General features: G+C 33.2%; 1 protein-coding gene across 1 annotated transcript in view; it reads left to right on the forward strand.

The window, feature by feature from the left end:
- The window catches only part of LOC106688502 (1,5-anhydro-D-fructose reductase), a 15,180-nt gene extending 6,705 nt beyond the window's left edge, over positions 1–8,475 (forward strand). Inside the window, exons 4-6 of the mRNA XM_014432995.3 lie at positions 2,906–3,156; positions 8,027–8,186; positions 8,314–8,475. Coding sequence (XP_014288481.1) covers positions 2,906–3,156; positions 8,027–8,186; positions 8,314–8,460 — 558 coding nt within the window. The 3' untranslated portion in view covers positions 8,461–8,475. The remainder of the gene's footprint in view (positions 1–2,905; positions 3,157–8,026; positions 8,187–8,313) is intronic.
- Positions 8,476–11,604: the final 3,129 nt, after the last annotated feature.

Here is an 11,604-nt window from a genome sequence, read left to right on the forward strand (position 1 = left end):
TTAACAGTTGATTATGAGGGGGTATAGTCATACAAATAACACCCCTAACTATATACAATGTTCTTATTAAAAGAAAAAAATAATAATAAAATAAATAGATAAGAATAATGCTCCTTAATAAAAGAGGAAAGTAAAATTAATAACAAAAAATGATGATATTGGTACACTTAAATAAAACAAACAATAGCCTTCTAATAGTAAAAAAAAAACTTAATTTGAAAAAGGGAAGAGAGAAGAAAAGAGAAAAAAAAATAATAATAATGAATAAATAAAATGAATAATAATTATAAGTAAATAGAGGTAGTGTGACTATGAATTAATTATATATTTATTAAAAATTTATAAAAGTATGTCCTGCAGCAGTCTGGGCTTCAGTCTTCAGGTTGAGGTTGGGTTTCCCAGGTTGTAGGTCACTCCTTTAACTGTTGGCAACTGGGAGTGGAACTTCATGAACAGTTTTTTGATATAATCCTCTATTAACTCCAAATGTAATTCGCGATGCAATTGGCTATTTCTTATGAACCAAGGAGCAATAGCTGCGATTCTTAGGACTTGATTTTGAAAAGATGTAGTGTTTTCCTTTTCGTGAAGGATGTACTTCACAGCTGTACATCAGCAGTGGCCTGAGGATTGTTTTTTTTAATAATTTATTTATTGATATTTACAACTGTATACACATATATACAACAAGTAAATTTGCTGTAGGTGACATAGTAACATGATAAAAACATGTGGAGAATCTACCCACTGATAGAACTCCAATAACATTTCTAGAGAAGAAGATCTCGAGACCATCTTCTTTTCAGACGCCTAGGAGGATTATTAGGTAATGAAGGAGAAGCCAGGTTAGAAACAAGTGGATTTGGGTGGTTGAGAAGTTTATTATGGAAGGAACGGTATCTGGTTCTGGCCAAATCGGCAACATATGGAATATTGAGGTCCTGATGGATGACTTGATTTGTGACAAAGTAAGGAGCATTAAGGATTTTACGAAGGATTTTGGACTGTAAGGATTGGATTCTGGTGGAATTTGATGGTTTAAGATTGTTTTAAATATAAGAACAGTTGTTTCTGGTTTTAGTTTGGGATAGGATATAGCATTGCTAACCTTGCATAAGTTTGAGTTAGTTTGATGTTTATATGGTGATTCCAGGTAAGGCGGCGATCTAGGTGAATTCACAGGTATCTTACTGTTTCACTGGCAGGATTCCATTTCACATTTTTACCTTTGAGGATTAGATCCGGTGGATCTGGTGGGTGTCGAAGAGTAAATTAGTTATAATTTAGTAAATAGTTACATTTTTCAATGTTCAAGCTAATCATCCATTTTGTGAAATATTGTTCTAAATCATTAAGGTGACTTTGCAAAGTGTTTCTAGCTATTATTATGTCGTCATGTTGAGAAAACACAGCTGTATCGTCAGCGAACATAGCTATGGAGGTGTGTGTGGACTGGACGTTGTCGTGAAGGTAAAAGTTGAACGAAATGGGGGAAAGGACTGAACCTTGTGGAGTATCGGCATTGATTTGTCTAAGGGTTGAATTTATGTTATTAATTCTGACTGAAAATGTTCAACCATCACATTTTCTAAATATGTAATTTTAGTTTCATACGGCTTCCCGTTTTCGATGTTGATTGTTCACACACTCCTAACAAGATTTTTACACCTTATGTGAGATTTCCGAGGAGGGTCCAATTCGAAATTTGGTACGACCGCAATAATTATCATTGTCAAACTATTTTATTGAGAATATGACCTATCTGATATTAAAGAAATTACAGAAATTACTTAATTTTACATCGACATACTGAATTTAATAAAAATCGTTAGAGCAGTTTTCGAGAAAATCTAAAATATATGAAAAATCTATTTTATAAATTAGCAGTTCCTATCTTGCTGTCACATCCAAGATATATACCCACCTTAAATATGTAGTTTCAATTCCGTACGACTTTTCATTTTTGGACTGGACTGACCAAATGAATTTGATACATACACACCATTTTGCTATAGTTTGTAATTTTGGATTTATAGAACAGAAGGTCTATATCAAAAACTCGAATTCAAAATTTGGGACGATCGCAATAATTCCCCTTAATATATACTCCAGATATCGGGTGAAATTACTACTACTAGGCATTGTTAAGATTTCAAAAATAGTAAAGTTTAAAACTCTATACTGCATATATATGTGTTTATATATTTGCTAATGAAAATGTATGGAATTTACTCATGTTCAGCATTAACTGCATATCAAAATAATAATAATATTCACTCAAAAAGTAATACTAGCAAGTTTCTAGTTTCCCTCCTATTTGATAAATTTATATGATAATCATAATCTTAAATCAACTTCATAAATAATAAAGTGTAATAATATTTAAAATAAGGGAGCGCTGTGGCACTGTGGTAAGGCACGATACTTCTAACTCCAAGGACCCGAATTCGAATCCTGCTATGCCGAAAATTGTTTTCTGTTACACTGTAGCCGTGAGTTAACCTCGTGGATTCTGGAACCTGGGGTCTACTCAGCCTCATTGGGAAAAATGTGGCGGTCGAGCGTGATTCTGACCAAATCACCTTCTTGCACCTTTTTTTTATAATAAAATAATCTTATTTATTGCAGAGGCTATTGACAATATTTTATTCTTTCTATAGAAAAAGACATGTATAAAGTTCAATTTTCTTTCATAGTTGAGTTTATTATATTTTTAATTAATATTACTAATTTATCATACATTAATAAATTAATGTATTCATTAATTAATAATGATATTAAATAGTCATTACAGTTCTTGAAAACATTTTTTTTTTTAACTCTCAGTAAAAATTTACTTTTTATTAGTATTACTGTCCTTATTCAGAAGGTTATTATTCTAGGATTATAAGGATAACAATTTTAGGGAATGGAGGAACAAGTTATTGCTGGCCGAGCGAGAACTATTGGTTTGGCATGTTTTAATCAGAGCCAATTACAACGGATTATCGACCATTGTACTATCAAACCTGCTTGCCTTTCCACTGAGCTTCATGTGTACTGCCAAGAAAAAGAGCTTGTTTCCTTGTGCAAAAGAAATGGAATCGCAGTCACAGCCTTTTCACCTCTAGGATCTCCTGGTCTACAAGATGTCATAGGTGGATTTGATGGAAACAAGTTAGTAATTTTATTTAGATGAGAATAAGAAATAAGATTTACTTTAATAATTTATAAACGAGTATTGAATCTATATCTTTTTTAACTAATATAATATAAATTAGAAGTCATCATAAAATTTGGAAGATTTAAAAAATTGCGACGTTGCCAACTCTTGCCTGTTGTGTTCGCTGTTCGTCTTAATGAAATGAAGGTTCTTCAAACCTTTGAAGGCATTAAAATAATCCCTTTAATTCTATAAATATCAATTAATTCTTAAATCAATCAAATTTATATTAAAAGTCATAAAAAATTTGATGAGTGCAATAGCCAACTAGGGATGATGAACTTTGCCAATTCATGAACGGTAACAATCCGGCTGATTTCGAGCTGACTACTACATTTATTTATTCTAAGCTTGAGACAATAGGCTTTGATTATCGCAGACTTAATTAAAATACTCACGAGTTTCCCTTATTGTCGGCAGTCGCTAAAAAGTCTTTGGTACTTATAAATTATCTAATGATGCCCGCATTACTGAACGACACTGCTTTTCGCATATTTTCCAGGACGCTTAAGGGAAGATTCTAGTCTTTAATGCTCTTTGTCATCCGGGATCAAACCATTAGGGAAATAATCAATGGCAGCACTCATAATTTTTCAAGTTCTTCATATTTGGATTTTTTCGGGCAACCACTTTCCGACGGTACCCCAATTTCTATTATATTTACATATTTTTCTCTCTTAGAGATAAGAAAAATATCAAGTTCATTGTGAGTAATTATATGGATTATGAACAGCGTCACAGAGCTTTCGAAAGTAAAGTATTACGAAAAATATTCGAACTGAAAAAAGATGAATTAAGGGACCTACACCTGGTAAATATAATTCAAGTTATAATATTGCGACGTATAAGATGGCCGTGTAAGGTTGTAGGGCTTAGTAACGAGCGGATCCCTAAAATGTTAATAAATACAGAACCAATGGGTAAACGACCGAGGGGTAGACCAAAACGTAGATGGGAGGATTGCGTTAAAACTGATTTAGTGGAATGAGATTTGGAGGGGTATCATTTGAAGGATGTATGCAGAGAGCGTTTGGTGGAATCGGCTTCGAAACTTCGGGTTCTTTAGGCCTCCATTATTATTATTATTGTGAGGAATAGTGTGAACAATGATGATGGGCGGGTTGCAATACAGCGAGACACTATCAATAATCTTTTTTTTCAGAGACTATAATCCGAAATAACAGAAAATTAATAAATATATACATATAAAAATCTAATCATTCTCCTTTTATTGTAGCAGGGAAACATTTTAAGGTGACTTTGTATTAATTAGATGGGCTGAATTTGAGTTCATGGTCTTGAGGCAAAAGTGTTGGGACAAACTTGAGGGTTGTAATGGTACTATAACTAAAACTAAAACTAGGGTTAAAAAACTAACAGTCCTAATAGCATACGCTGATGACACAGGTATACTGTCTATAAACAGCAACCCAACTAATGCATCACAAACACTACAGACACACATAACATCTATTGAAGAATGGTGTCAAAACTGGAGAATCAAAATAAATCCTGACAAACCCCATCAGATCACCTTTACTCTCTGTCATAAACCTCTACCATCCTGTCCTACAGTATCCTTTCTAAATACTCCACTAACACCTGTTGAACAGATTCGATACTACTCCATCTTGACAAGAGACTTACTTGGAATCCACAAACAAAATTGAAACGACAAGAAACTGCTCGTAGATTCCGATTGCTACAACACTTACTAGACAAACGCTCTAAACTTCCCATTCACTACAAAAAATTAGTATACACTACGATAATCAAACCAATTTGGATAAATGGAATTGAGTTCTGGGGCTCTACCAAACCATCAAAGTCCTCCCGCATCCAATCCTTACAATCCAAAATCCTACGTAAAATCCTTGATAATCCTTATTACGTTACAAATAAACTCATTCACAAAGACCTTAACATCCCATGCGTTCCAGATTTGACCCAAAACAGATATTCATTCCAAACTCCTAAACCATCTTAACCCATTAATTCATAATCTTTCATCCTTAACAATCCCTGATAATCCTCCGAGGCGTCTGAAAAGAAGATGGCCACGGGACCTTCTAATTTAAATTAATGCTTAAATAATTAAATTACTGTACCACCAATGGGTGGTTCCCTTCTAAGATTTTCAAGTGTATATGAAACATACAACATATTTACATTGTATTTATTATTTGTACAGTTGTAAATCACATTAAATAAATAAAGGTTTAAAAAAAAATGTGCCTGTTACACTGTTTTTAATTGGTTACTGGTGGCATTGTTGCCACCTGATACAAACTTTAGAGGGCGTTAGTGTCTGGAACAGTGGGTTGATGTTGATCCTCAGCGAGTAGAAGAACTTGATGTGCTTCCGTTGTATAAACTCGTACACTGTCGGTAGATTGAAGATCTCGAGAAGCAGTGGTGGTTTAGACTTCCACAGTAACATAGACCTCTCCACTTTACTGAATCTGTTGAAGATGGCGCTGTGTTCCGTCCCGGAGATGGGTGAAGAGCGGCGCTCCCTATAGGAACCCTCCACAATAATCAACCCTCAATAATCGCTTGTGGGCTGTACTTATAATGTCTGGTGTCAACCAGCATTTTAAATTTCTTGAGTAATTCCTGATGGATAATTTTAACAATATTGTTGTGCCTCTGCAAATATTCCTTATCAGTAAGCACTTGACAGCCTGATGTGAAGTGCTAAATTGACACTAATGCCATTCTACACAGCCGACATGATTCCGTAATGGAACCTACACATACATGGCGTTCCTCGTAGCATTCACCTGATCAAAAATGTCGAAAATAAATTCTTCTGTTTCAAATAGGGTAACTCTACGAAGACACATAAGAGATACACCCACATCTACTCCCACTTCCGACAAACAGTACTAAAATCGTTCTTATAGTTCTTTTGATTTCCATTTATCAAGCAGGAGTTCCTAATTTACTAATACTTTTCATAGCATAGATTCGGAGCATTTTCGCTACTGTTCAATGATAGTTAAGCTGACTATAGATACCTTATTGGCTCAAAAAATGTTTTGAAGATGTAAAAAAAAAATGAATGATTTTAGTACAAGAGCCGGGAAGAAAAAAAGGCAGTTATCTCACCCCAATTTTTGATTACTATAATGAAAACTATGTATAATTCTAGTCAAAATTGATGAGTCAGCCAAGTATAGGAAGGGGTAATACAAAATGGTGGCTGTTTCAAAACCTTAAAAAAACACTAATTTTTCATTTCGAACTCTATATTATACACTAGAATATCTATGAAAACATTATTTAAAGAAGAGTAAATATGCTGAAATATTAGCCCTAAAAAAGCTATTTACGTCCAATAGTTCTGGAGATAAAACCTTTTAAAAAGCAAAATTTCTTTAAAATCTACTGAAAGATTAGTAGTTAGTTAATTAATTTTGAAAATTCTATATCTCAAGAACTATGTGACGTACAGCTGTCTATTAGCACTCAAATTAAAGCTAGTTTACTGGACTATACAGAAGTTGATGACCTTTAACTTCGTAGGAATAGTAGTTTTCATGATTTGCTACAGTAAATTGATTTATAGTTGTTCGGACAATAAGTTTGATTTATGAAAATCTTCATTTCAGAAACCGTTGGACGTACAGATGTCTGCCAGCGCTCAAATTAAAGCTAGTTAAATTTGCTACAAAATAGTTAATTATGTTTATCTTTGTAGGAGTAGTAGTTTTTATGATATTTCACAAAATAAACTCAGAAAATGTTAATTTCTAGGTGTTCGAATAAAATGTTGGATTACTGAAAAAATATACTCTAAATTCATAAGACGCACATATCTCTGCCAAAACTCAAAATAAAGGAAATTTAACTTACTATAGTGTAGTTTATGACACTTATCTTTGTAGGGGTAGTAGTTTTTATGATATTCACATATGAATATGGCAAATGAAAATTTGTCCAAACAACTATAAATAAATTTATATTAGCAAATTTCATGTAAACTATTACTCCTACGAAAATAAACATCATAAACTACTTTATAGCTCATTATACTAACTTTAATTTGAGTGCTAATAGACATCTGTACATCAGTGGTTTTTGAGATATAAATTTTTCAAAATAAATTCACAAACTACTGATCTTTGAGTACTTCCCTTACAACATTTTTATGAAATGTTGCTTTTTTAAAAGCTATATCTCGAAAACTATTTAACGTAAAGAACTCTATTAGGGCTCATATAGCAAATCTGCTCTTCTTTAAATGACGTTCTCTTAGATTTTCTTGTGTTGTTCCTACTTTGTAAGATATAGAGCTCCGAATGAAAAATTGGTTTTTTTTATCGCTTTGAAACAGCCGCCATTTTTTATTCACCTTACCTATACTTGGCAGACTCATCAATTTTGACTAGTAATTATACATTTTTTTCATTCAAATAATAAAAAATTGCGGTGAGGTAACTGTCTTTTTTCTTCTCTTAGACTCTTGTACTATTTAGTCTCCTTTAGAATTGACTTTCTATTCACCACATTAGCATGCCTACGCTTCGTATAACCAAAAAAGACAAGAGGTTCAAATAGGTCATTTATGAGAGATTCTATTTATTCTAAAAAAAAATATGACCAAGCACGCCATTAGCCATATCCATTTATATTTATTTAAAATATATTCTCCAAGAAATAGAACTATTTGAGTTTTGACAGTCCTGTAGGAAACCAGTGAAATGTCAGTTGCGCTTAAAATTGGCCCTTGACTAGTTTTAAAGATTAGTAATTTTCTATTTTAAAAAATATATAATTACTATTTCTATTGTATGTAATTAATTATATTTATAATTTCAGAAAGACTATTCCTTCCTCGTTAAAAGATCCAGTGATTAGAGATATTGCCAGAAAGTACAACAAACAACCATCACAGATTTTGCTAAGGTTTTTACTCGAGTATGGTGTTTCCATAGCAATAAAATCGGTCAATCCAAAAAGGTTAAAAGAATGTTCTGAAGTAAGTTTTTAAAATTATTTATTTTAAATTAAAAAAAAAAATCCCGTGCTTATACATTAGAACTGAGTTTGGCAAGATAAATACCATACTTCTTCATTCTAATTATTTATTTATCTTTTATTTCAAGATATTCGATTTCGAACTGAGCAGAGAAGAGTTTGATCGCATCAGTGACCTAGATCGCGGTGAAGACGGTAGGACTCTAGGAGGAAGCTGCGGTACTGGAGTATTGAATGATGTGGAAAGCCACCCTGGATTTCCTTGGAAAAAATAAACTGAAATTCACTTTTATATTTTATTGAAAAAAATTATATTTATCTAACTTTTAATTAATTAAACAGAGTAAAAATTAAAAAAAAAGTTATAGACATAGTTCTCGAAGATTCCAAAACATCCTGATCCTCCCTCACTTTTGTACTTAATATACAGACAGAAGACAAAATACAAACCACTACGTACTCCAACACTGCTGTTATCAGCCCTTCTGTTGGCAATACAATGTAACATAGATAACATTCAAAACTGGAGAAAGCAAAGTAAATCTTTACTCTGACAAGTCTCAAGATAATACAAGTGACTCAACAAGCAATCCTTCCCCGCCGGACCTACCCAGCCGGACCCGCCCCGCAAAGACTAAAAGCTAAGCTTAAAAGGGGAAGGGGAGACTTTAAGATAGTTTAATCGAGCAATATTTAAAAAGCGCCTGAAATTAAAAAACGGCATGTTGTTAAATTGTTATTTTGATACTTTTTACGAAATGTAATAACTAGGGATAGGATTCTTATGTGCTAAAAAATCTGAAATATGTACATAAATATGTGCTAATAAATTGTTAAATATTTAAAAAAATATGTATTTATAAATTATGTATTATTCAACAATATAAATTACTAATTAATTAGTAATTTTATAACTTAAAAAAGTAACATCAATATGTATTTATTATATATTATATGAATAATATTTTAAAGAAATTATGTTAAAATATGTACAAAAAAATATACTTAGAGAAAACATAGCTGTTCAATAACAAGATATTAATTAGTAATTGTAATTAAACTAGGGGAGTGAAACAAGACTAAGATGAGAAAGGACCTTGGGAAGGGGAGAAACAAAAAAATTCTAGGAAAATGCTACAGCAATAAGACCCTTGCTTTTTTTAATTGATTCTGAGAAATTCTGGATGTAATTCTGTGTGAAAATTGATTATTGCCACTGCTTTTAATTTGTGTTCAAAGATGAAAATATAGAATTTTTACCCACTATTTATGATAAATGATAAATGATAAATTTCACCATTAAGTTTCTTGCGTTCTCTTGAATTTTACGTAGTAGCTGCGAAAAATGTATTTACAATTGAACAAATAATTTACGGAAATACATGATTCAGGACAAAATATCTAAAAATATGTAAAAAATATTTCAGAAAACATGTGATTTACAACAAAATATGTAAATAGGGCCAAAAATATTTAAAAATATTAAACTAAAAATGGCTTCTTTTGGCAAGAAATGTCTTGAAACATCGTTAATTAGTAAGGAATCGCAGGTATCATGGTCAGGTAAAAATATATGAAAACATAAAAATCCTATCCCTAGTAATAACTAACAGAGAAAAGGCTATCCTTCCCGGCCGGATCCATAAAGAGGACCCTAGACGACAACACTATATCACTTTTGAAATATTTGCTTAAAACAGGAAGAGGAGACTTGGTCGATGCACGACATGCCACAATCTCACAAGAGGATCATAAAATAAAAAAAGCTCGCCCGTCAGAAGAGCTATCGACTGTATCATCTGCTAAAATCTCCGCAGCTCTCGCTCAGGCTCAAGCTCCAGATTCACAAAGCTGTCATTAGACCGACGCTGCTCTACGGTTCGCCTCTGCTCAAACACATGTATAGAACCACGCTCAACAGACTGCAGAGCTTCCAGAACTCTGTCCTTCGGAAGATAGCAAGAGGGCCAGAAACACTGTCATCCACGATGGCTCCAGCTGCCTTCTGTGCCGGAGTACATTGGCCGGAGACCCGCTGTTCCGGGAAATCGCCTCTCCACCACCACCTGAGAGATGGCAAGGAGATGTCCACTTGGTAAATGTTCTTACCATGGGACGAGGTTTGGGCTCTGCAGTCTAAACCTAATACTATCACAACCAGCAAAGCGGACCCTCCCCACTTATCATAGTTTCAATGCGCATACGGCGCCATCGACTCTGCACACACAGTGTACAGTCGACAAAGCCCTTAAAATACCCATGGGAGGAAGAAGGCAGCACACTTCAACTGACATAATTGTACATAAGTATTCCTTATTTTCAATGGAGGGTACGGAAAAAAAAAATTGATCCTTTAATGGTAAACTTTTAAACATTTTCAACCACAATAACTGGGGTGACATTGGGGACTGAAATGGATTTGCCACTCTTTATGGATTTGCCAAAGTTATTATCAACATTTTTATTACACTATTGATTAGGAGGCTATGGAAATAGCATATTAATGACGATAATGGATGGCGATGGTGCGAATCAGAAATAAAAGGAAGGATGACTTACTGATGCTCACATGCTTTCTTTTTCTTGTCCTCCAAGTCCCTCCAACTACCCTCTCCTCGGCTACCGGAGGGCTCCTCGGAAATGTCCTTATACACTCATGTTTTCTTTAATGAATAGGACAGAAGACAAGAAGACAAAGCTCGCTAGCGAGAGAGTGAGTGTATTTCCTTATTCCGGCCACATGGGGCGCTGGCGTTACTAATTAGCCATATGTTTGAACCTTCCGTTTAAATTGAATACAAGCTCTTCCCAATTCAAGAGATCACATAAATGCCAACAACAGACTGCTCAAATCAGATCAACTGTATAAAAATAATAAATGATGTTAAAATATTACGTAATATAAATCAATGCAACATATCCTTACTAATATTTTTGAAATAGTTTATACAAAAACAATTATGTCAAAAAGCAAAAAATTAGGAAATTGTACTTTTTGAAATCTCTGTATAGCAGTCGCCCACTCCATTTATTAAGTCCCACTGCTATTATTTATTAAGTTAAATATATCTAATTTACTAGCATACTACACCATTACTATATCTGTTATACATTTTCGTTTATGTATATCAAGTATTTTTTTCATAGTGTTTTAGGTTTAGTGTTCTATTATAAATAATATTTTGATTTGTACCTAGATCTTTGAAAAGAAGAAATTCAAGAATAATGGCCTCGTTACCGCTATATTTATGCCTTTTTTGTGCATGTAGTTATTGCAAATTCCATGTTTCGTCCTAAGTCTTATATATATATATATTTTTTTTTTTTGATAGATTTGTTTATTTATAGATACTACAATCTGCCACACAGTTGTGGGCAATAGGTAATATTTATGAATGAACTCATACACACTAAAATAA

This window comes from Halyomorpha halys, unplaced genomic scaffold, assembly GCF_000696795.3.
Source record: "Halyomorpha halys isolate HHAL.00 unplaced genomic scaffold, Hhal_1.1 Scaffold1144.1, whole genome shotgun sequence".
NCBI classification, from domain to species: domain Eukaryota; kingdom Metazoa; phylum Arthropoda; class Insecta; order Hemiptera; family Pentatomidae; genus Halyomorpha; species Halyomorpha halys.